Below are 26,311 nucleotides of genomic sequence, written 5' to 3'. Positions count from 1 at the left end.
CTTGGAAGGATGCGTATCCTAGAAAGTAGGATATAAATAACCATAATAAATAAATAAATAAAAGATAGATAGATAGATAGATAGATAGATAGATAGATAGATAGATAGAGGAACTAAGGGAATTTGTGATCAATGTTGCCTCTTTCTATCCTGGGTCATCAGTGAAGAAACATGTTGTCAGTGTCAAGCCTTTTTAAAGTGGTGATTGCTTTTCTTTTTTTCTTTTTTCCTTTTTTTCTTTTTTGTTGTGATGCTACCTTGTAAGGGTAGATCAGGGTTTCCCAAACTTGGGTCCCTTGTTGTTTTTTTGGACTACAATTCCCATCATCCCTGGCCGCTGGTCCTTCTGGGAATGGATAATGGGAGTTGTAGTCCAACAACATCTGGAGACCCAAGTTTGGGAAACCTCGGACTAGATGATCCCCAGAATACCTGCCAACCCTACATTTCTGTGATTCTATGTGTGCATTTGTCTCATTCTAAAGTAAAATTTGCTGATACTATTTGAGCAAAAGTTACACATCTAAATCCAGATATTTTGACACAGCATTAATCGACTTTCCCCGTCACTAAATAGTACTGTATTTTCATAAGCTCACAAGAATTTTGTCCTACAGTGCAAGTGACAGCGTACTTTAGCAAAATCATAAAGGAAGCTATCAGTATCTCTGGTTTAAAAATGTATTTTAAAATATTACTATGAAAGTAAAAGTCCTGGTATTTTTGCCTAGTTGGGATGTAACTGAGGAATGAGAGAGAGAAAAACCATCTTTTCCAAGACCAAAGTGGGGGAAACCAGCCTACCTCTGAATGCATTGCACCTTCCACTTTTGACCTTCTTAAAAATAAATAAATTCAAACTCCCAGGCTTGGAAATAGCAGAACTTGGGTGCTTGGCCTGTTCCTCATGCATGTCGCTCCCATTCCTGTGCCGTCCAGGATTCATGGTGTAGATGCTGTGGGAAAATAAGATTCCATACCCACCCCCACCCCCAAATCTGAAGTGAGCCAAGTAGTAACTCCCATTTTGTAAGAAATTGACTTCAGTGCTGGTTGGCTGCCAACTTTATTTGCCCCTTCTAAAATGAAGCTGTGGGATTAGCTCTGGTGCTACATCTTTCTGATTGCGATATGGATTTCCATTGCACACTAACCTCTCTGCTAATGAGTTGGCCTTCCATGCAGCAGCATGTAGGATCATTAACTTTGCTTAATAACCATTCTCAGGGCTAGTGAAGTCATATTTTTCTCTCTGTGGCATGGTGACTATCCATCTGTCTGTGGAGTGAAGCTTTTATACTCAGTAGGTCTGAAAAGAAGTGGATTGTGAGCAGCCCGGGTGGTGTAATAGGACCTGAAAACTGTGGCTTTAGAGCCACAGCCACAAAGGACAAGAAGAACAAATGATGGGGGCACAAAATAGAGGAATGAAGTTATTTGAAGTCGTTAAGAAAGCACTGCAGAGCTCACAGGTCAGCAGAAAAGACCCTGGGCTACTAGACAATTTGGTGTGTTCCTAACAGGGGGATTCTCCTCACAAAAATATATTGGCTTGTTATTGTATAAAGAATACTTTCATTTGTTTTCTAAGCCCTAAAGTTTCATGTTTTGCAAATTTGGGTCCTAAAACATTGTGTAAAGGAATCGTTAGACCTGCATTCCAAGGGGTTGGACTAAGTGACTCAAATGGCTCATTCCAACTCAATGATTCTATGACATCCAAGAAGAAGCTCAAACTGTTTAAAAAACGAGGCGCAGTACCTCTTAGGAATAGTTCAAGTACAACAGGACCTGGTTTCCCTAAAGGAAAAGACTTAAATGACTTCTAATGACCCTTGTAGGCCTAAAGTGACTAATGAGTCTTCAAGTAATAGTAAAATCACAATGGCTGGCAGCCACATACGGACGTGTGGAATTCTGAAACCTTATTTGGTTTGCATTCAGTCCCTCACAAAAATCAGTGAGTAAATAGAACTCAAATTGCACTTACAGTTTCACAGATAAAACGGAGACCACAGCTGAACACTGGTCTGGTTTAATTTGCTCATCACTTCCTCAGATAACTTAAATCTTGAAATTTTAGGGAAAGATATTAGGCAAACAATTCATTAAGTGCAACAATGAAGAAGGGTGACAGAGTGCAGGGAGGGGGGTGGGCAGCTGTCCCGAAATCTACATCTTGCTAAGGTTTGTTTCAGGCCTGTATAGATCATGTCTCCAGAGAGACATAACCTTATATTGAGTAAATGCAGAGAGCATATGCCTGTGATAGACGTGGACTGTACCGATAACTACAATAATTGCAACCCATCCATTTTGTTACCATTCTAGGTTCCATGGTTCCTTTTTCCATGAGGATTTTGCATGCTGAACTTCAGCAGTACCTCGGAAATCCTCAAGAGTCACTTGATAGACTGCACAGTATGAAAACAATCTGCACAAAGGTAAAGGGCAGCCAATCTTTCTTCAATACTTGGGCATCAGTAGCCTTGCACTTTCTGAAAGCAGAGTATTTAGAATGTCTGGAACAGCCATCAAATTTCAGTCATTCATTGCACAGTTATGATGCAATAATTCTTTGACAGACAGGGTAGGCTTAAAAGAAGCTGCTCTTTTCCAGACTCAGTGGAATTTGAAAGCACTTCATTTTGACTGGCTCATGCTCTGTGCTCCGAAATCTTAAGATTTTGCTGTTAGAAATGTGAGTGTTCGTTACACCTTAACTCTGTATTCCAAAGGCCATTGCTACTCAGTTATGTTTTCACTTTAAACAAACCGTCAGCCTAGTAATGTGACAAACAAACAAACCTTGTGGGGTGGCAATATCCAAAGTTAAATGTTAGCGAAGTATCCTACTTTGAACCATATCAATCTTCTCATTTAATAAGATGCTGGTAATTTTTATTTTCATCAAACCAAACAAACCCACTCTGGATATGAGAACAATCCAGCTGGATCCTACCAAAAGTCTTGCCTCGTTCACAGAGGCCAAGCAGATGACTCCATCAAATCCTTAAGCAGGCCGTGAAGGCTATAGGCATCTCCTCCGGTTGGTCCCCAGCCACTTTTGCGCAGGGCCATCCTTTCACTGGGATGCGGGTGGCACTATGGGTTAAACCACAGAGCCTAGGACTTACCGATCAGAAAGTCGGTGATTTGAATCCCTGCGACAGGTGAGCGCCTGTTGCTCGGTCCCTGCTCCTGCAACCTAGCAGTTCAAAAGCACATCAAAGTGCAAGTAAATAAATAGGTACTGCTCTTATGGAAGGTACCTCAATTTTCTGATGATTTTGGTTGCCTTCTTGCTGATTTCAAAGGCAATCCCACATGTAACATATGGCAGTAGTCTAACCTCTAGAGCAGTATTTTTCAACCTTTTTTGGGCAAAGGCACACTTGTTTCATGAAAAAAATCACAAGGCACACCACCATTAGAAAATGTTAAAAAAATTAACTCTGTGCCTATATTGACTATATATAAAGTAATTCTCTTGAAAAGGGATCAAATAAAGACAAAGAAAGTATTTTATAATTACTTTATTATGAAATAGTAAGTAAACAGAAATATGAAAAATTATAAAATACTTTATTTTTAAATCTTTCGAATTTTTCAATTTTTCCCACGGCACACCAGGCAACATCTCGCGGCACATTAGTGTGCCGCGGAACAGTGGTTGAAAAACACTGCTCTAGAGAAGGAGAAGAAGAGTTTGGATTTGATATCCTGCCTTTCACTCCCTTTAAGGAGTCTCAAAGCGGCTAACATTCTCCTTTTCCCTTCCTCCCCTACAACAAACACTCTGTGAGGTGAGTGAGGCTGAGAGATTTCAGAGAAGTCTGACTAGCCCAAGGTCACTCAGCAGTTGCATGTGGAGGAGCGGAGACACGAACCCGGTTCACCAGATTACGAGGCTACCTCTCTTAACCACTACACCGCACTACAGCAAACTTTTTCAGCAGGGGGCCAATCCACTGTCCCTCAGACCTTGGGGGGGCAGGCGGACTATATTGGGGGGGGGGGTGAACGAATTCCTATGCCCCACAAATAACCCAGAGATGCATTGTAAATAAAGGGACATGAGTTTACATGAGTTTTTACTCATGTAAAAACACGCTGATTCCCAGACCATCTGCGGGCCAGATTTAGAAGACGATTGGGCTGGATCCAGCCCCCAGGCCTTAGTTTGCCTCTAGAGGTTACCAGAGCACAGAATACTGCTTCTATCCTTATCAGGATAGTCTAATCATCACAGCTCAAATTCACACATATGCATGCAAGTGGGATGGGAAAGACTTTACTGCAGTTGGAGAGCCTGTGGCCTTCCTGATGCGGCTGAACTACAACTCCCATCTGCACCAGGCAGCATGGCTAATGATAGGTGGTGATAGGAATTGTAGTCCAGCAATAGCTGAAGGGCCACAGCTTCCCCATCCCTGGCAAGTCTCACCGCGAGAACCAGCAAGTGTGTAATTTCAAGTGCTTCAGCTGACTGCTTCCATTCAACATGGCAAGGAAAATGGAAAAGCTAATCTGTCTGCACCAGCACATTTAAAAACTAGCCGGAAGCCTGGCTAAACACCGCTCTTCTGCAAATCTTGTGCCAAAATCATCATTGGAGAGTTTGGGGGTCTTACTGGACCAAATTCAAACTTGCAGTTTCTTTTTTTCTTTTTCTTTTTACATCCTACCCCCTTCCCAATATGTCTCAAGGTGAATGCCTTCTTTCACCAGTGTCAGTCTTTAAGTGGTCCCAGCTAGATTTTCCAACGAACATTTTTGTGGAGATGAATGGGGGTGGAGGGAGAAATAAATTAACATCCACACTGCAGTTTTTGTTTGCCTGAAGACAATTCCCTACTACGCTGGCTCACCAGTACAAAAGTATATTGATTTATGTTAGGCAGGCCAGTGGTCCAAACAAAAAAAACACAACTAAGAGCTTTAAAAAATACCTTACAAATATATAAAAAAGCAAGGCCGAGTCTCCTGAAGTGTAGAATATTCAATTCTCATCTTCCCATGTGTTTTGTCCTGATAATGCCTATAGGCTACATATTTACTCAACAGAAAAGATGCACCATCTAAAATTCGTCCTAGGAACAAAAGCACAGTTCTATATTTCATCAAAATGCCAGGAACACTTTCATGAAGCAACACAGAGAAATCTTTTTTAACACTTGTAATAATGTATGTGTGACCTTAAATTTTTTTTAAAAAGTCTACTTTCAGAAGATGGAAGCTTTGCCCAAATGGGAAGAGCAGAAAGGAAAATAAATTCCTGGCAGAAGTAAGCTGGTGGTAAAGGCAAGTGAAAGAACAGGAAAACAATATTGCTAAACCCCACAGTGAAAATGTCTTCTAAGAACATCGGGAAATGAGTAAGGAGATAGTTGGGCCCTCACACATCAAAGGAGTGACAGAGGAGGATGAGGAGAAACTGAGTGACCACTTTGCCCCTGCCTTTGTTGTGGAAGGTGTGGGCAGATACCTGTGCTGTAACCGATTGCAGGGAAGATGTCGGAAGAATCATGTCCAAGAGAGGTGACAAGAGATGAAGTTCCACGACAAGGGTGGGGAAACCATTTCAGACCCAAAGGCCACATTCCTTTCAATTTTGCGCAGCAAGCTACATTTCAGCCACAAAGAAGTCAAAGGAATCTACACGCTCATCCCTCTCTCAGCACCTTTAATGAACCACAGTTCCCATGATTCTTTGGGGGAAGCCATGACTGATTAAAGTGGGATGATGGGGCTTTAAATGCAAATTGCAGCTGGGGCCTTCCATCTCTCAGCCCGCAGGAGCCGAAATCAGCACCGAAACAGTGCACTCAGTCCCCAGGAGAGGGAGTCCCTTATATTTGCTGATCAGCAGAAACGACTAGCTAATTAAAGTACAAGTGCTCTGGAATGAGTCTCATTTAGTTCTCTTAGGCCAAAGGATGCTACAAATCATGATTTTAGGAGTGATGGTATTTGAGGCGTCACGGAGGGAACCGAAGATCTTCTTCCATGCAGATGGGAGGTTTGATTTATAATTTCAGGCACAAAACCATTCAAAGCTAGCAGCCCAAATAATTTTCCAGATCATCACAGCCATCTTTATTTTAGCTTGCCCAGACTTCATTTTAATCACAGAAATCGTTCTGAAAGAAAAGGTATGTGATACAGGATAGATTATTGTTTAACTAGGAATGAAACCCCTGCTGGAAGCTATAAAACTACCAAAGAGAGAGAACATTTGGGTTAGGTGGTGGTGGTTGTTTTTAACACCTCTTTTGGAATCAGCTTGTATTTTATTTATTTTATTGCATTGGCTCAGATCCAGAGTTTCCATGAAGGGGCCTTCATTTGCAGCATGCTTCTCGATTGCCTTCTCCCACCAGTCCCCTGTGCCTTCCTCAACAACTGCTCCAGATGGTTGGCAGTACCTCAAACTGTAGAAGGGGGCTTCCAGGGGAATCAGCAAGAGTGGCTTCCGCACCCCTGTTTCCGCCAGTGAGAGCCTCCACTGAATTGCTGTCCCTTTTGTGAACGGAAAGATAATGTCAGATCCAACCTATTGCAGGGAAGGGGCCAGCATGTACATTAGCATGCAGAATGTCTTGGATTCAGTCCCTGGCATCTCTTCAAGTGTTCATAAAGCTCTCTGCCCGACAACTCTGCTGCAATACTGGGCTCGGTGAGCTCTGGCTTCATCTCCAGATGTCCACATATCTCTCACTTCCTCCAAGTAGTCCCAAGCTGGCGTACACGGGCATGATCCCAGTTTATCCTCCCAACAGTCTTGGGAGCTGGGTTAGGCTGTGACTGGCCCCATACCAGTTACAGGGTTTCATTGCTGACCAGCTCTTTGAACCCTGATCTCCTTGGTCTAGAACCAAACCCTCTGCCTGCACAATAGTGTCACCCGCCTGTCTGATTGAAGCCCACCAACCATGTCTTGTGGCAGGCACAGTCTCAGTCACTGGCAGGCAGCCCAAATGGGAAGCTCTCGCTGGGCTGTCGTCACCGGTGAGCAATGACTGGCTCCACGGATGACAAATTCGTTTAGTGGATATATACAGTCCTCAAAGCAGCTCACAACACTGAACATGCTTACTTCGGTTTGTGTTGCACTGCTTTCGTTTTGTACATGCTAATAACCCTCCCCTGAAGGAAATAATTGATATCCTGCCTAACGTCTTTTTCTCCAGTTATGTTCGGAATAAGGTAAAGGGTAAAGGACCCCTGGACGGTTATGTCCAGTCAAAGGTGGCTATGGGGTTGCGGCGCTCATCTCTCTTTCAGGCCGAGGGAGCTGGCATTTGTCCACAGAATATTAACTCTTGGGTGTATGTCATTTCAGCCAAGCAGCAGTATGAAAGCATTCTCTCTTTTTCTTCTTAATTGATTTGAAGGGTGATTCCTATTACTTCCAATAGATTGGTGATTTCAAAAGTTGCTCCCATGGGGTGGGGAGCCCTGTTTGAATCTTTGAATATGGTGACCGTGACTGATTTCAGTTTACAACTATTTGATTTCACCCTGGAATGGTGTTCAAACTCAACAAAGTTGCTTAAAAAAATATTCATTGCAGATACTGGATAACTTGGAATGTGGCTTTGCAGAAGATGGAAGCATGACTAACATTACCCAAGAGAACAGGCAAGGTAGGCTCAACCCCTGAAGCCTTTTCTTCCACAGTTGGTGTATTTTTATCACTTGCCCAAATACTGTCAGAAGTTCTCACAAGATTGCTCTGTAGCTGTTAAAACAGTGGCATTGCCGCTCGTACAGCCTTTAAAATGATGCACCCCTGTATTTTGATTGCTGGGAATCATTTCGCAGATTTGCTTTTTATTTTTGATCGTGGCGATGCATTAAATCACAATCTTCTCTCCAGTTTCAAAAAAAGGAAAATCGCTGCCATTCTAGAATGACAGATTTATGATAATAGCAGTGTGGTGCTTAGAAACCAAAGGAGCATTTAGTCTTAAAACTCAGCCCATTGTCCCCACAAGGCTCTCTTCCTGACATTTGAGGTTCTTGTTTGAACCCGTGGCTTGGCCTCTAAGCTGTCAGTTGCCTGGTGGGTTGTTGGTTTTTTTAAGGCTTTTCCACCCTACAATGCCACATTTAATTTTTTTGCAGGGCTTCTACTTTGCCCATATTTCCCCAAGAGTGGAAAGGGGGTAGTGATGTTTTTATTTGTTACTATGTTTTGTGTTTTAGTATTGTAGACCACCCTGTGATCCTTGCAGGGGTGTCAACTTGAATAAAATATTTTTTGTGGGGGGTGGAGGTAAGCCCCAACCCCACATAATTGATCATATGTAAGGATGCTGTGCTGGATTTTGGTCCCACCTATGAACAGATGGAGTCTTTCTGTTCACTGATGCCTGGTTAAAAGCCAAACTTCTTTTTTTTTTTCATTTAAGATAATTGACATACTTGACGAATTTCTGTTGTGCTGTGCCCTTAGCAAAGTTTATTTTAGGTCTCTTGACTGGTTCCATACCGTCAGAAAGCCACCTGGGTCCAGGCAGGCTAGGTTGAATTTGACACGCTCCCTTGAATTGCCTGCATATAAATCTAGTCTTCCTCCTGTGACATCGAGTAATTGAAGGTCCAGCCAGTCTTTGTGGGCTTGAATCAGCCAGAGGCAGGGTACTTATTACGAGGTAGACAACCCGAGCACCGTGGTGGAAGTGTGACGCTTTCTTGGGGTATAGTACTCAAGAATGAACTGGGATCATAAAGAACTGGATGAAGAATTAAACTGATACAAAGGTCTCAATAGATTATTAAAAACACGATAAAACATTTGTCCGCTCTCTCTCTGGTATTACTTTGACCAAAATACACTAATGCCCTCATACAACACCCCTCCCTGTCCTCATTGTATTGACAATGGCAGAGCTAGGGAGAAATGTGTGGGTGGGGTGGGAAATAAAAATTCTTCAGCAATGTTACGACACCCCAGTGTAGAAATGGCTCTGTTTCCAGTGACTTTGCTTCAGCTCGTAGAACGTAAGACGTAATGAGAGAGCGGTTCTGAATGTTGCCTTTCTTTTATCAAATAATTATAGCTAGCCACTACCCATCTAGAATTAGGGGGTTAAGGGTAAGATAAGGGAAACCAGTGGGGTTTTTTGCATCTTGATTCCTGACTGCAATGGAAATAGTCATCCAGGCAAAGCTCGCTAGTGTTGGTGGCTATGGGGTGTTCATTTTCAGAGCAATCTAGGGCTGGTTAAGTAAAGCCCATTCTAATCCACACAAAGAAACCTATAGCTGCAAAGCCTCAAAACTACTTGAGAGGGGGAACCATTAAATAGTGGGGTTCTTCTTCCCATTTCACTGTGTTTAACCAACCTGGCTCCAAATAATTTTGCATTGTTTCCCCGCCAGCTACAGCTCCTCTCCTAGTTGCGCCCTGTGGTCCTTCCCTCTGCTCCCCGCCCTCCAGTATGATGGTTTCTGTCTGCCTGCTCTCGCTCTCCTTTGGCGCAGCTGCTTTTCAGAGCTCAGCTGAGCTCGGCGGAGGCTGGGAAGGAGAGGCAGCCAGCAGAATCTTTAGGGGAGGAGGGGGGCTTTTGAGCATCTGTGAGAGGTTGTTATGCGCGTGGAGTGCAGCAGCATTACAGCTGCCTGTCTGCCTAATGCTGCCCAGAGGACACTTGTGGGGACTATTGGCATCTCTTCCAGAGTAGGTCAATCAGATCTGCTCTCTGCAAGGGCCTCTGGTGCAGTTTTGAGCTGCAGGAAACTTTCTGTATCTGTTTTTGTGCGCGCTCCAGCTGAGGCAAACCTTTATTTTTTGCCTTGTGAACTGTGACTGGAAACAAGCCTCAGTTCTTTCCGGGATTAGATCTGCAGCATAATTTCCCTACTGCTGCTCTTAAGTAGGTGTTGCACAAACCAGCTTGTTGCAGAACAGGGCAGGACAGCGCATTTGCCATTTGTTCAGTGGGAGGAAAAAGATTTAGCATTGCACCATTTTCCTGGCAGCGCATTGCTTCCATTCCCTCCTTCTCCTCCTCCTTCTTCAAGTCCTACAGGTGCTCCACAGCACACAGTACCCAGAGCAACAAAAAATGCACAAAAGGGATGCAGCCGTAATATGACAGTGGTTACAAATAAAAATGAACATATTCTCCATAGCTTTGCTCTTATTAAAAGGGGGGGGGAAAACTTATTTGAATTGTAATAGTGCATCTTATATAGGTTTGCGGAACCTGATATTGAACCTGCTTCACTTCCACTGATACCAAGCAGCCGTAGGAAGCATTGGTGGGTCTTGGACAGCTTTGCATCATCTGTAGGGAAAAGGATAACATCCGCATAATGTGCAATTTTTGCTCTTGGGCTTTCTAGGTCAGGAGTGAGGATATGCGGGGGAGGGGCAGTGTGATGTGCATCCATGCCCACATGTACTCACACATATGCATATAATAGAAACCAGGGGTGCCAACTTGAATAAAATATTGGGGGGGTAGGTAGGTAGGTAAGCCCCAATGCACATAATCGATCACATGACATGGCACACACACCCACACCATTTGAATGGCAATGCCCATCAACTCGAGGGACCTCAAATATTTGGGGGGACACGAAGGGACCTCCGCCCCTAGGAGTTGGCTCCTATGATAGAAACACACATAATTATTGTTTTTTAATGGTGATTGCTGGCTTGATTTTCAAAGGTTGGGCAGGGCATTCTTTTGAACTAATCTAAATGAATAACTCTCTGCTAGTCCTGGATGTGGCTATTAATAAGGAGTTTAAAAAAAAAAACCCCGCAAAGGTTTGCAGCAATAAAAAGAGCATACTGTGTCAGACAGGAAAATTGGGGCACATTTCTTTGCCATTCCGGCAATTCTATTGCACCTTTCTTTCTCGGTTCCTCTCCTTGCGATGCTCCTTCTGAGTGATAACCACAATCATGGGCACATTGTCATCACCTTCACCCTGAAAGCAATTAAATTAGCAGCCTGATCCTCTGCATCAGAAGTGGGTCTCGCAGAACGTCCTCCTAAGTGCGCTTCGGATTGCAGCCCTGGACATATTTAACTACAAATTAGAAACCATTCCTCCCCCCACACACACCCTTTACCCTAGCGCTCATTTTGTAACAGGAGAGGCTCAGCTTTGCGACTCTCGGATCCCTTTAAGCAGCAAACAATCAATGTGAGACATTCCTTTTCACACAGCAGGAACCTGTCTGCAAGCGAAGGGAGCGAGAGATCGGCTGCTGCTGCTATAATACGCAGCAGCCTTTAAACCCCATGTGTTCCAGTAGCGTAGGGGTGTCAGACCAGCTCGGCAGCATCTCATACGCCAGAGGCGAGAGTGCAGGACCCCAGACCAAGATAGCCCTTCAACATTCATGCTCTGGTTGCAAATTCAGGTTTTTTAAAAAATTGCTGGTCAGTTTTGAAGGAACTGAGCAGTGTAGATTTTAAAGCTTTTAATGACACGGTTGCAAACTAATGCTTGTGATAACTCAGCACCCTTTCCCTTTCCCCTCTCCGCCTTTTGTTCTGCTGTCGGGAGAAAAATGGATGCTTCCTTGCCTGAGCTAAAACCTGAGAGGTCGTTTCCCAGCTTTGCGTTATTGCTTCATTTATTCCGGCAGTCTGTTCCTCTCGCCAATCAAGCCTCGCGCTATCGAGAGGGTGCGGGGTTTTCCGTGCAATGCTAGCAGAATGCTAGCAATACTGCGCTCGAGATGCAGCGGTGTTAACGAGGGGAAATCATTTAAATCAGAACGCATATGACTGATAATTGATGGCTAGGGAAAGAGCTTCTAATTTATTTGTGCACATTCACAAGCTGCTCTCATTTTACAGCCTCCGTTCAGCTGTGGAGGTCACGTCTGGGCCGGGTGATGTACTCTACGGCAAACTGTCTGCTAATGATGAAGGTAGGTGGGTACCGTCATTGCAGTTACCATATATACTCAAGTAGATTCTCAGAGAGGCTGAGGATGAGTTAGATCACTGCTTGCCATTACGTGGGGTGTAAGCTGGAATCGCCTGCTGAAATCACTTTAAGCAGCCATGCAAGAAAGAGGAAGAATATACATTTTTTTATGGCTGGATTTCCAACCTGCTATGACCAGCGTCAGTTTCATGCCTTCTCGCTCCCTTTTTCATGTCTGGTGTTTACGTTTGTTCTACTTCCACTTGTTGACGATGCCACGGGTTTCAGACTTGACATGTAGTGTTTAAATACTAGTCGGGGCCCCTTCCAACTTTATGATGCCATGGCACCGATTCCCTCGTGGCTTACTAACTCAAGAGTTTTCAGATCCTTTTGTTATGATGACTATTAATAAATAAGGTAAAGGTAAAGGGACCCCTGACCATTAGGTCCAGTCGTGGCCAACTCTGGGGTTGCGGCACTCATCTCACTTTATTGGCCGACGGAGCCAGCGTACAGCTTCCAGGTCATGTGGCCAGCATGACTAAGCCGCTTCTGACGAACCAGAACAGCACGTGGAAATGCTGTTTACCTTCCCACCAGAATGGTACCTATTTATCTACTTGCACTTTGACGTGCTTTTGAACTGCTAGTTTGGCAGGTATTAATAAATACCTTTGAGCTAATTCAGGTCCTTCCGAAACTGAGATCTCTACGTGATTGAGCAAATTTAATTTCCCAGGCCTTGTTCTCCTGGTTTCCTTTTTTCAAAAGGCTGAAATCAGTCCCCGTGTCCAAAGAAGGCCGGTGTCTTGATTTAATGCAACTCTTAAGAGCTAGCTCTCAACACCTTCACCCAGAACATTTCTGCGTGGAAAGATGAAGGAAAGCTTTGTTTCCCCAGCAGCCACTCACGTGCCATGCTCTGTTGTGAGTTGCGGTCAGTTTCTTCCTCTCTACTGGATCTATGATCCCTGTACAGACAGTTTTGCAGCATTTGAACCAGTCCTGAGAAAATAGCTGGCCTGTTTTCCAATGGCCAACTCATGCAGCTTGAGAAGATTTTGTAAATCTCAGAATGGCGGAAGGAGAATTTTGCGAGTCAGAGTGAGAAATTTTTAATGATTGAAAAGGCTAGGCTCCTGTATTTCATTAATTATCGTGATAACTTGCATCGCTTCTGGAACCTGGCATGCGCATTTAACAGACAATCCTTAAATGCAATCCATATGCACAAAAGTCAGCAGGGCTGCAACATGAAACGTAATCATTTGGAGCTGGTAATGTGAAACAAACCCTTTGCGTCACTTGAAAGTAGCCCCATTCAACAAGCTGCTTGCCTCACTTGGACTTTGCTGTGAACCATTTTATTTGCGGCACACGCAGAGAAGCAGTATACGCAAATAACGTGACCGAAACCAACTTGCAGATGACAATGTACAACAAACAATTTTTGTGAAGCAGCACTATATGTGGTTCTTAAAGGTAAAGGGACCCCTGACCATTAGGCCCAGTCGTGACCGACTCTGGGGTTGCGGCGCTCATCTCACTTTATTGGCTGAGGGAGCTGGCGTACAGCTTCCGGGTCATGTGGCCAGCATGACTAAGCTGCTTCTGGCAAACCAGAACAGCGCATTGAAACGTCGTTTACCTTCCCGCCGGAGCGGTACCCATTTATCTACTTGCACTTTGATGTGCTTTCAAACTGCTAGGTTGGCAGGAGCAGGGACTGAGCAACGGGAGTTCACCCCGTCGCAGGGAATCAAACCGCCGACCTTCTGATCAGCAAGTCCTAGGCTCTGTGGTTTAACCCACAGTGTCACCCGTGTCCCCACTGGTTCTTAGCCAGTTCAAAATGCATGCATGTTGCATTCAATCAATCAATCTGGGTTTACCATGCCATTATCGAGATTACTGGAACAGCATGAGAGACCATTCCCCACAAAGAGATTGCCACATACCTCCTCACATACAGCTGCATTTCAAACCAACAACCACGCCAGCTTGTGTTTATGATTTCCTTCCCATTGAACGCTGGCAATGTTAACGTTTTATTTGAAATGGACAAGCTTTTGTTTATTGAAGGAGTGATATAGTCTTCAAGAAACTCTATGAGAAGCTGGGTTTTGTAGAGGCAAAGAATACTGTGAACTCTGACTGTTGGAGACAGGTTCAAATCCAATATATCTGTCAAGTGGGAGTCAAATAATAAAAGACCTGGTGAGGGGGAAAACTTTTTTTTTAAAGCAACAGTATGCTGTAATAGTCTGAAGATCATAGCAGCAAGAAATCATTTAAAAAACAAGGAACGTATCGTTTTAGCATTTTAATGATAATAAAGTGCAAAAGTAAGATCCCTTTTAAAATATTCCTTTTTAAAATACACAGGTTGTATAGACGTCTTTGTTTCTGCATTCAACCCTTGCTCCTCTTCTTTGTGTTAAATCTATCTTGTATCATCTCCCTTTAGTAGCGGCTGGCCATCTGTTTGTTTTACTTTCCCCCCTTCTTTATAATTCTTTTGAAGCACCGCAACTCAGTCTTAGATCCAAATGCAATCATGGTTTGCATAAACAGCCATCTCTAAACACAGCCTTCCAAGACCATTTTGAGAATTCCGATCTCTGCCTTGGCAGCGTTGTGTTCAAGCGTTAAGCCCTTGTTAAAAAAATTCTCGCAACTTGCCCATCGAATATTGCTGTCTGCACTTCCCAGATCAGGCATTCATTTCCATGGAAGATTCTTCCGCCGAGAGCAATGTTCACATACTAATTTCAAGGAAGGAAATTGGATTTCAAGGCTGTGGCCACAATCCAGGGAAACTGCAGGGCTTTGTTGCTTGGTAGGACGTTTAATTTCGGTTTTCCCTCGCCTCCCCCCAAAGCTTCCCACAACTTGCAGCAAGCCATCTTGATGCAATGGGCTGAGAAAAAGTGTCCCATCAGGCGCACCAAAATTTCTTGAGAAAGGTGCTCTCTAGAACATGGCGTGCCTTCTCCACAGATGCATCCCTATGGTGGGGAGCGTGAGCCACAGTGGGAACATGGAAACATAACTAGTTTGTCTCATTTTGGAATCGCAGAGCTGCACCCTGCCCTGCTGTGAACAAGTACCCCAACCCTGCTGAATCAACAGCATTATCTGCCATTTGTGGAATAGTCGCGCTCCCAATTCACATCTGACACGCAGCGTGGCGCCACGTTCATAAGTCATGTATCCCCATTCATGCGCATTTGCACTTCTGCAAACGCCGCGGATTTATACAGTGTTGAACCATGTGCCTTTTAGAATAAGGGAGGGGGAGAAATAAGCTTGCCCTCCCCTTACATATTTTCCCCTTTCAAAAAATGTAGTTAATGAAGAAATCCAGTTAAGGTAATGTGTAATTTGGGGTTGCTATAAAAGCATTCACCTTAATTTTCATAATGAAAATTAATCACAAAATCACACAGGTAAAAATTAAAATCACATGAGTACAGATAATTAAGCATGTTTGTTTACAAGAATTGGGCGCATTTTTTTTAATTTTTTTTACTTTCCATGCTCTCAAATAAATCATTTAGTTGTCAGCTTTGAATTCACGTGTAATAAATAAACGTTAGGATTTTGGGGGGGTTGTTGTTTCTTCTGTCATCGGTGTAAAATGCAATATACCACCATCTAGTGACATCCCTGTCTCCCTCCCTCCCCCCCCAAAAAAAGTGCTGTTTTCTAGTGCTTGTGTTCTAACTAATTTTGGAAATAGTTTCTTTCTAATGAAGAACACAGGGAAAATATGATGATGTGGAGATTGGGGAGAAGGTATAAGTAACCAGTCTAATTAAAACAGCATTTGCTATTAACTGGATTAATAGCAGTATTGCACCTTTAAAAAAAAAAAAACGTAAACTGGTTAGGAGTGAGCTCTTAACACTGGAATGAGAGCATGCCGTTTAAATACCAATGCGAAGAGGAGGCCACAGACGATAGTCTGGAGCCCCAATGAATGGAGAAAGGGATTTGGAGCCAGTTATGCCTCATTTTTGCAATCAAACCTCCAACTTACAGATCAAAGGGTTTTGTAGGAAGAGTTTTACTCTTCTGTTCCATTTGGAGGAACTTGCCTGCTTTATAATTGTAACAGCTCTGTCTGTATGTAACTGCATATTATCTGGCTGTAGCCTGCCCTGGGACCTTAAGTGAGAAATCTGATAGATAGATAAATAAATAAAATTCAACAAATAAATTGACAAAGGGCTGTTTATCATAAATTTCACAAATAGCCAGTATTTGTCCATAATGCTTGAGAGGCTGCATTCTGCACTGTAATCCTGACAGCAGTACAACCTAACTGTAAAATAACTCTGGTTGTTTTCTTTTTCATGAACAAAGACTTTGTGTTTGAGTGCTGGAAGGTGAGTTCTCCCCAGCACTAGTGCATATCTCCATCCTCCTTCATTTCCCCCCTTCTTTTCTCTTGAGCATTCTCCACTTGCCTTTTCCTCCCACTATATAGATACAAAAGAATCATCTAACTATGAAACCGGTACGGAGGTTTGTGTTTACTGATAGCACTGAGATAAATAAATAGTAACATTAAGGGGAAAACAAATGAACATTAATTTTCACCTGTACGTTTCCCCCTCTGGGGCAGATTGTTTCATGGAATAATTTAAGTTGGAGAAATGGTTCAGGGAGAAAGGTTGAACCCTTTGCTGCACTCCCAGGATTGCAGTTCCCAACTGAATCGCCTAAAGAAAGTCAGAACTGGAGAAGAAGAGGAAAGATCCGGAGCCAGGGCAGTTTGCTTATTTGGGAGTAATTACTCTGGGTCTAGAAGGGTGATGCTGTGGGTTAAACCACAGAACCTAGGACTTGCTGATCAGAAGATCGGCGGTTCGAATCCCTGCGACGGGGTGCGCTCCCGTTGCTCGGTCCCTGCTCTTGCCAACCTAGCAGTTCGAACGCACATCAAAGTGCAAGTAGATAAATAGGTACTGCTCTGGCGGGAAGGTAAATGACGTTTCCATCCGCTGCTCTGGTTCGCCAGAAGCGGCTTAGTCATGCTGGCCACATAACCGGGAAGCTGTCTGCGGAAAAACGCCAGCTCCCTCGGCCTATGGAGCGAGATGAGTGCGCAACCCCAGAGTCGTCCGTGACTGGACCTAACGGTCAGGGGTCCCCTTTACCTTACTCTGGGTCTGCGATTTCCAAAGGCATTTTCTTTAGCAAACATGAGCAAGTTCTTGGTGGCTCATGCCTTCTGAAGGAAACATTCTCCCTTACCCTCCATTGTAGCATCTTGAGAAGTCCAGACCACACACAGGTGATTCAAATGTCTAGGAAAAGCACTTGCTATAGTCTCATTACAAATATGTACTGTCTCATGAAAGAATGTAGGACAACCACATGTATGCTCATCTTGTGTTTGGCTAGAAGCCCTAATATATTGGTTTTCCATTGAGAGGCAGATTCTGACAACAACTTTTCATATAAGTGGTCCAATATTTAAGGACTGTACCTCATCAGAGAGCATGTTTGAGTTGAGACTCAGTCTGTTCTACATGTAGAAGGAATGTGCATGTCATGAGCGGATGTAATAATTGTTACATATATCGCTGATGATCATTGCTTCATAGTGGGAAATAAGTGAAAAAGTATGCTTTCAATTTTACTTCCAGTACTACTGGAAAGGTAAGTGTGAAGAGAGCTATACATTAGTTCACTTGTGTGTGTGTGTTTTGCCTGGTTTAAATTGTTAAACACTATGGAAATGCTGCCCTGCATTTAAAAACATAGACGTTTGAACTGTTCTTGTAAAGATTTGCTTTTCAGTTTTTGCTTAAATTTATTTTCCCTTTCATGTTGCTGGCTATTAATAGACTTTTAAGACAGAAACTTGTTCAATTTCTCTCTCTTTTTTGGCATTTGGATCTTAGGAAACCAAAACAGCAGAGGAAGGAGAGTTGCTTGACCTAGTCAGGCCTGAGACTGATGCCTAAGGACTCTTGCTTGATTTAGAGCCTCTGTCTTCTAATTTAAAGGAGACATACATCATAAATCTTTCTTAAATTATGCTGCAGTAATACCACTTGGCTACAGCCTGTCTCTTGCTGTTGCCACACAAATAACAGAAAAAGTGCTTCTGGAGGCTGTCATATCCACTGTATTCCTTCTTGAATTCCTGGAACTGTTCCATTGATGACTAAATCAGTACACAGGCAAGGGCTGCCATTCTGCACCCCAAGTTATTTTCTTAAGACCAGCAATTTCGGTGGGATGAAGCCCATGTAACTGGATTCTAAAGAGCTGCTAAAATTTTGTCCTTGACATCAGCGTTGAAGTCTAGAGTTGTTTTGGCCACTCTTAGTCAATTGTTTTTAGAATTCATTTATTGATACTTATTCAGAGATATACAAAAATACATACCCATTACAAAGTATTTTTTAAATAATGCACTGATATAAAACAGCTACTTAGTGTAAAAAAGAACATAGGCAGAAAGAAGAAAGGACAAGAAAAGGGAAAACCTAAAGAAAGAGAAATTGAGTGACGAGAGAGAAGAAAGATTAGGGAAAGAAAGATAAAGAAGAATAAAAGGACTTCCAGCTTTCTGCCCTGCAGCTGAATATAGTATTCAAATGGAGTCAAATTTTAATGTTCATTAAACTTGCTCTTCTATTTGATAGGGTATATCCCCTTCTCAGAGACATTTGGCAGGTCTGCTTAAAAATGCAGTAGTTTTTTGGGCTTCACATCTCAGTCTAGTGTGACTACAATAAAGCATGGAAGCATCTTGGTTGTGGGGCGGTGAAGAAAAAGAGAGTTGGCAAGATTGATTTTTATTTTCGTTGTTTTTCATTAAATATACCAGCCAATTATTTATTGGCTCCTTGGGGAGGGAGCAGCCAGAATAGACTTCTGAATTCAAAACCGTTGAATGAGGAGCGCTTGGGAGTGCAGAATGACTTTGAAGACTCTTTCCCGACTTTATGACCACAGCTAGCCACAAGCCTACTCCTGAGCTCAGACCTTCAGAAGGAGCTCCGGGAACAGAAAAGGGAAATCAAACCCTGCTGGATTGAACCAAAGACCCATTTAGTCCGGCACCCTGTTCCCTCAGTGGCCAACCAGATACTTCTCTGAGAAGTCCACAGGCAGGACCAAAGTGCAGCAACACTTCCCCCATTCATGATCTCAGCAGCTGTTAGAGGTATGCCGCCTCCAGTTCTGTAGAAGTGAAGCTACAGGGAACCAGGCAGAGGGCCTTCTCAGTAGTGGCACACACCCTGTGGAACGCCCTCCCATCAGATGCCAAGGAGATGAATAGCTATACAACCTTTAGAAGACATCTGAAGGCAGCCCTGTATGGGGAAGTTTTTCATGTTTGATGTTTTATTATGTTTTTATATGTGTGTCGGAAACTGGCCAGAGAAGCTGGGACAACCTAGCCAGATGGGCAGGGTATTAATAATAAAATTATTTAATTATTTTTATTAGATTGTACGCAGGCTAGTGTATGGAGTCCTTTGAGTGGGTTCATGGGTTATTTAGTGGTCAAAGCCATTGCATAGAACTGGTTGAGCCATTGTGTTAAATGCCCAGAACCTTTGTAGCATCTCTCATATTTGGTGAGGGTTAAGCATTTAAAGTTACGTTATATGTATCTATTGGTTTGTTGTATTATGTTAAAACATGTTCTGAGCCTTAGGAATGTGTTGGCTTAGGAATACGAATAAATATTGCCCCCCTCCCAATGTGTTATAATGCTTCTCTGCATTGTTGTTTCTGCGCTGAGCTTAAGTTTAGTTAATTTTTTTCATTATTTGTACATTTAAATCAAGACCAAGACCTATCAATCAAGCCACACCCAGGAAGCAAACAAACGTTCTGAAAGCATTCTTTGACAACCATCTCTTCGAAAACATGAAGTGTTAATGTGGGAGGAATCCCTACTTGTTTGCTAAATCCGCATCTGTTTGCCCTCAGCTCCTTTTAAAACTCCCTTCATCTAGCCATTGTGGCTGTTCCCTCATCATAAGAGCAGTGGCTGTTTTCCCAGCAAGAGGAATTTTTAGAACATTGGCAGTCTATCTGACTTGGCTGTGCAGAAGGCTTCACTTGCCAAACAGAAAGATGGTGAAGGAGACTCGTGTGTGTGTGTGTGTGTACACGTATGCCCATTGTGCATGATTTTGGCAAATACAAAGCTGTTGCTTAGTGGGCAGATATATTTGGTTCTGCTTCGAGGGGCAGAGATATTTTGGTTTGATTTCAAGACTCCTTTGTATTCGCAGCTGTCCCATTGCTCACGTAATAGATGCAAGAGAAAGAGGTCTTCAACCCGGTCATGCATCTTCTTGTACAATCCAAGTGTCTTCCCTTACCCTGCTAAACCCAGTACAGCAGCATTTAGTCATAGACAGGGGCAACCCTTTCCTTGTGTTTTCAACCATCCTATTATTTTCTATCTTTAAACTACGTTGCTTCCATCTGTTTATCGTGCATTTGCTGTGTGCATAGAGCAAAGAGCAACTGCTGACCTTGCATCTCTGTGTGTGTGCTTTCTACCCCCTAGGACTACGTGCTTGCTGTGGAGACATATCACACAGTCATCAAATATTACCCGGAGCAAGAGCCTCAGCTGCTGAGTGGAATTGGGAGGATTTTCCTGCAGGTATATACTTGATTCTGAATAAAGCCCAAGTGACAGCCCTTTTTGACCACAATAGAACAAATATTTGTGTGCGATAAAAGTCCCCTGCTTGTATATAGTTTGATGTGTTGGTTATTAACCAAATGGTACAACGGGAAACGCAACAGTTCAGAAGGTTGAGTTAACACCCAAAGGTCTGAACAGAGATGGCTAATTAAATGGCAACTGAGAATGCAAAACTTGATAAGGCATGTAAGGAAGTTTGGGAAGAACGTTCTCGTCTTTCTCCGCCTGACACTTTCTCCTTTTCTCCCTTGCCTTTCTTGAGCATTTCAATTATTATTCCATCCAGAGCATAATAATGCTGTTTGTAGGTTACCAGGCACCACCGGTACTGCCAAACTCTGCTGAAAGGAGCATGTAATAGTCTAAACAACAAAGCCCGTGTCTCATTAAAATGATACTTGATATTTGGTAAGCTGTGCTTTGAAGAGACGTTTCTCACTTGACACATTTTCCCCCCTCTGCTATAAATTAAATGTACATCTAGTCAGTTTGCAATGGGGTGACACACATAATCCACATTTCTCCCTCTGTACATGGAAACGGGTGAATCTTCCAATTCTGCAACTCACAGTTTAGTATTCAGGCTAGTGGCCCTCAAGACGAACCTGGGTGGGAGTGGGAGCGTGTGCAAAAGAGAGAACACACAATTTCACAGGGGGCTGATTCCCAGCATGAGCCACCTGAATTTTCTGCCGTTGTCCTGCTATAGCCCTTTAAAAAAACATTAGTAGTTGTCTTCAGCACCAATCAGCACTTACTGTTCTTTAGCTCTTTACTCTCCATGCTCCCCTTGTCTTCCAAGAGGAGAGATTTGCCACACCACAATGGCGGGAGGGAATACCTAGATGCCCCATTCCATTGCCCATGGTTGGTTAGCTTGCTCTTCTGCACTTTTGTCAAGCCATAGCCCATCAGTCACTGACAGAGTGGCTCTGAATCGAACCACATGCTTAAGAATTCTGGGCATCCTACTTTGAAGTTTGAGATCTTTATAAAACTCGTAAATGACAAGGCCGTCTATTCCTTCTCTTCGGATATTTCCCCCCTCCTTTTCTGTTGTTTCAGGGTTTCTTTTTATCAGTTAAATGGCAAGATTTAAATATTGATCAAGAATATTTATAAAGAACCTCCCTCCCTCCCCGATACAGTCGTAGCTTGGTTGTCCGTTTGGCTTCCAAAAATGTTTTTACAACCAAGGCACAGCTTCCAATTGGCTGCAGGAGCTTCCTGCACACGATCGGAAGCTGCGTCGGACGTTCAGCTTCCAAAGAACGTTCACAAACTGGAACACTCACTTCTGGGTTTGCGACGTTCGGGAGCCAAAACGTTGGACTAGTAAGGCATTTGGCTTCCAAGGTACAACAGTAACAGTGTTCATGGGGCAGCTAAAGCAGACCAAAGAGCCAGAGAAAATAAGGCCTTTTGACACCAAAATGACAGCCTAGTAAGAAGCCAGCTTTGCCTCTCTCTGGGGAGAGAGCATTCCACAGCCAGACCATCACTGGAAAGGCTTACTTTCCAATAGCCAGTCACCATACCACACTATGACCCAATCCATACCTCGCAATAAACCCTTCACTCCTCCATGAATGGGAGCAACAAACCATGATCCCTAATGTAATTGGCCTTACATCCCAATCGGGGATCATGGTTTGTTTCACACCAAACAAGCTTTGCTTTCACATCATGGCTTTGTTTGAAGTGAAACAAACCACAGACTCTGCTTCAGACCAAACTCTTTAGGCTGGAGATTGTGGTTTGCTGCTCCCATTCGTGATGGGACCATTGTATGTTTTCCCTGGCAGTAAGCTTTTTGAAAGGGGACGCGGGTGGCGCTGTGGGTTAAACCACAGAGCTTAGGACTTACCAATCAGAAGGTCGGTGGTTCGAATCTCCGCGACGGGGTGAGCTCCTGTTGCTCGGTCCCTGCTCCTGTCAACCTAGCAGTTCGAAAGCACGTCAAAGTGCAAGTAGTTAAATAGGTACCGCTCCGGCGGGAAGGTAAACGGCGTTTTCGTGCACTGCTCTGGTTCGCCAGAAGCGGCTTAGTCATGCTGGCCACATGACCCAGAAGCTGTACGCTGGCTCCCTCGGCCAATAAAGCAAGATGAGCGCTGCAACCCCAGAGTTGGTCACGACTGGGCCTAATGGTCAGGGGTCCCTTTACCTTTAAGCTTTTCGAAAGAAGTATAACAACTCAGCTATCTATCTCTCTATCCATCATTAAATGGTTGGTATTTGAAGGCTGTCTGCAGCTGGAGAAGCATTGAAATAATTGGGAGTATATCAAATAAGGTTATTAAAAAATAAAGCAGAGATGTGTTAGGAAAAAATAGTTTGTGCCTGTTTATGTTACATTTATTGATGACTTGTAAGTCCTTTCCATAGCAGCTGGCTGTTCTGGGTCTCAGCGGAGCACACAAGAGAGCAGAGTTCACTTCCTGGCTACGCTCTCTTGCTCTGAGGTTCATCAGAGGCTGGGCTTGCTGCAAAGACAACATGCCCAACCTTGGGGAGAATGCAAGGAGAGTGGCGCGTGTCTCAGAGGAGCAATCTGTCTGTCCAATTCAAAGAGCAATGTTAACAGGCTCTGAAGGGAATCTTGTCTTCCTCGGTGTTTGCTGTTCCAGGGGGCCTTGAGGGAAGAGAGATTATTGGATATTCTTGAATTAGTGGTTTTTACTGTCAGAACGGGGCCTTTTTCCTTCAAGTGCCGCAAAAAAAATGAAGACAAAGCACGAGAAACCTATTGGCCTGCCTTACATAACCTTGGAACAGCGGCAGCTGAAATGGTTCCTCGAAATGGTTTCGGGGGGCAGCACCAGAGACGTTGCCTTTTCTCCCTTGTCAGTGTTTCACTGTCTTATGCATTGTTAAATTCCAAAACGATACTTGCCTTGTCTTGTCTAATGAAATTTGGTGTGTGTGAGAATGAATGTAAATCCCAGCATTTCCCTGAGGTGGTGGGCAAGGATGGGAGAGAACCACCGTTTAAATAAAATGTAATGCAGCAATGAAATCCCACCCAGGGAATATTAAGTACCGTACATAGCATTCGACATCAAAAAGTGCTGAAGCCAGTGCCCCAGACCTGAGTGCTCTTACAATTAAGTTGCAGAGAAAACAAGTTCCATCAGCATTTGCAAAAACCTGTAGATGCTGATATTGGGACAGAGGCCCTGCTGCAAAATGACTTCTGCAAATACTCCCAGAACTGCAAAATACTTGGAACCTGGGCTTGGACATAGTAATTATTGTTGTTGTTGTTGTTGTTTTATTTATTTATACCCCGCCCATCTGGCTGGACTTTCCCAGCCACTCTGGGCAACTTCCAACAAAATATTAAAATACCGTAATACATCAAACATTAAAAGCTTCCCTAAACAGGACTGCCTTCAGATGTCTTCTAAAAGTCTGGTAGTTGTTGTTCTCTTTGACATCTGGTGGGAGGGCATTCCACAGGGCGGGCGCCACTACCGAAAAGGCCCTCTGCCTGGTTCCCTGTAGCTTTGCTTCTCGCTATGAGGGAACCGCCAGAAGCCCCTCGGCGCTGGACCTCAGTGTCTGGGCAGAAGCCCCTCGGCGCTGGACCTCAGTGTCTGGGAGACGCTCCTTCAGATATACTGGATCTAGGCCATTTAGGGCTTTAAAGGTCAGCACCAACACTTTGAATTGTGCTCAGAAACGTACAGGGAGCTATAGGAGATGGGCAGTGAACTCTCTGCTTCTAGGGTGGCAGAGGTAGCTTACTATTCATCAAGCTGAATGCAGCCCTATAGTTTTGTGTGACAGGCTGCCTGAGGCTTTAAAAAAGCCTCCTGGTTTTTCTGCCTGTTTGGACTGTGCAGAAAGCCTGGCAGGCTAACACTGTATGGCCCAGGGGCTGCTGGCAGGTTTACAAGATGTACAGCCCTGTCTTGGCCTGATCACTCATTCCTTCCAGCAGCAGTCCTACAACTCACAATTCTCAACCCTCTCTTGTGTTGAAGATAAAATGGGAATTGTACAATGCATTTCATCCCCCCCCCCCGAAAAAGCTCTGTGGCAACACCTCTCTATCTCATTTCCTTTCTTCACTGCACACAAAAAACTTGTACTGGAAAGTGGTCTCATTTTTCTTTTCCTCATCAATTGAAGACGACGTTGAGCTTTCCAGTCGCAAAAAACCAACTTATTCTCCTTTCCGAGAAACTGGTCAACCTAAGAAAAGGAACATGCTATAAATGGCAAGTGCTGTGTAAACTATGGTTTGCATGAAAGCCACTGCCTAAATCAGGCTGCAGGAAACTTGGGGTATACAAAGTCGTGCGTAATTTGAATCAGATTTGTGCAACCTTCCTCAAGGGTATTGAGCTGAGGAGCAATTCTCCCTCTTTCCAGCAAAAGATGGACGTGCAGATCATTGATTGGCTATCCCTTCTGAAGTTACGTTCCTGTCCACTATTCAGAGCAGTGTTTCAAGTGGGGGGCTGGGGGGTCGATTAGGTTATAATCCAGTGTTAGTCATATTCAGAAGAGACCTGCTGAAGTCAATGGAATTAAGTAAAAGGAAGTTCAGGTCTGCTTTATGTATGGCTTAGTTGGATATCACCCACTTGTTTTTATTTATTTTGGTGTTTTTTTAGAAAGAAACCAGTACATCCTTAAATGAGTAATGATATTAAGCATCTGGAAGCAGGAAAGCTGAAAGCCTGCCTGATCGATGCTAAATTCAGAGCGAAGTATTTGTGTCATTACAAAAGAGTAGAGCTTGCTCTACAACCAAGGAAAAACATGCTGCTCCTGTAAGTCAGGATTTCAGCACAAATCCTAACTTTCCTTAGTCATTGTGATTGTGGAAGGCATATATCAATTTAATCCTTTTTTTAAAAAAAGAAAGAAAGAAAGAAAAATATTTCTGAGTTCTGATTCTGCAATAATATCTTGAATCAATTTCTAGGTGAAAGGTTTTAATGTAACATGTATTTTTGACTACTACTTGTTGTTGTTCATATTCCTTGTACGTTCCTTCTTCCCCCTCCCAGTACAGAAAGGTATTTTTGTATGAAAGCCTACCTTTTTGATGCCTCCCTTGTGTGCTTTGTTAATTGCAGCAAATGTTTCATACAATATTTTTTGTGTGTGCCACCCAGATTGGAGACATAAAAATGGCTGAAAAGTATTTTCAAGACGTCGAGAAAGTGACTCAGAAATTGGATGGGCTGAAGAACCAAATTATGGTTTTAATGAACAGGTGGGAAATGTAAAAAAGCTAAATTAATCTTAAACATGATTTTGCAAAGAATGCACTGTGAACATTAAGAGGCCCAAGAGAATGCCCCTTTCTCTTCATTTCTCTTTTATGTAACTACAACTGTCAGAAGAAAGACTGATTGGCATCTACCAGCCCTTGAGATCTGTATAACATGGTGTAGTCATGTTATTTTAGATTGACGGAGTTCTATTTCCTTTGTTACAAGAGCTGACTTGAAAAGTATTTCTTGTCCACTCATAGAATCATAGAGTTGGAAGAGACCACAAGGGCCATCGAGTCCAACCCCCTGCCAAGCAGGAAACACCATCAGAGCACTCCTGACATATGGTTGTCAAGCCTCTGCTTAAAGACCTCCAAAGAAGGAGACTCCACCACGCTCCTTGGCAGCAAATTCCACTGTCGAACAGCTCTTACTGTCAGGAAGTTCTTCCCAATGTTTAGGTGGAATCTTC

General features: G+C 43.4%; 1 protein-coding gene across 8 annotated transcripts in view; it reads left to right on the top strand.

Moving 5' to 3' along the window:
- The window catches only part of TRAPPC12 (trafficking protein particle complex subunit 12), a gene marked incomplete at its 5' end in the record, with an annotated part of 224,703 nt that overhangs the window by 196,152 nt on the left and 2,240 nt on the right, over positions 1 to 26,311 (top strand). For 7 of the 8 annotated variants that reach the window (XM_081906140.1, XM_081906135.1, XM_081906142.1 and 4 more), the window contains 5 exons: positions 2,332 to 2,444; positions 7,577 to 7,649; positions 11,832 to 11,905; positions 20,462 to 20,560; positions 25,738 to 25,838. In XM_081906140.1, coding sequence (XP_081762266.1) covers positions 2,332 to 2,444; positions 7,577 to 7,649; positions 11,832 to 11,905; positions 20,462 to 20,560; positions 25,738 to 25,838 — 460 coding nt within the window. The remainder of the gene's footprint in view (positions 1 to 2,331; positions 2,445 to 7,576; positions 7,650 to 11,831; positions 11,906 to 20,461; positions 20,561 to 25,737; positions 25,839 to 26,311) is intronic. The other variant, XM_081906136.1, reaches the window with a different exon arrangement.

Source organism: Podarcis melisellensis (genome assembly GCF_964234715.1).
Source record: "Podarcis melisellensis genome assembly, chromosome: 3".
Classification (NCBI taxonomy): Eukaryota; Metazoa; Chordata; class Lepidosauria; order Squamata; family Lacertidae; genus Podarcis; species Podarcis melisellensis.
The sequence above is the reverse complement of the archived record's forward strand: the minus strand, read 5'-3'. Positions and strand labels throughout refer to the sequence as shown.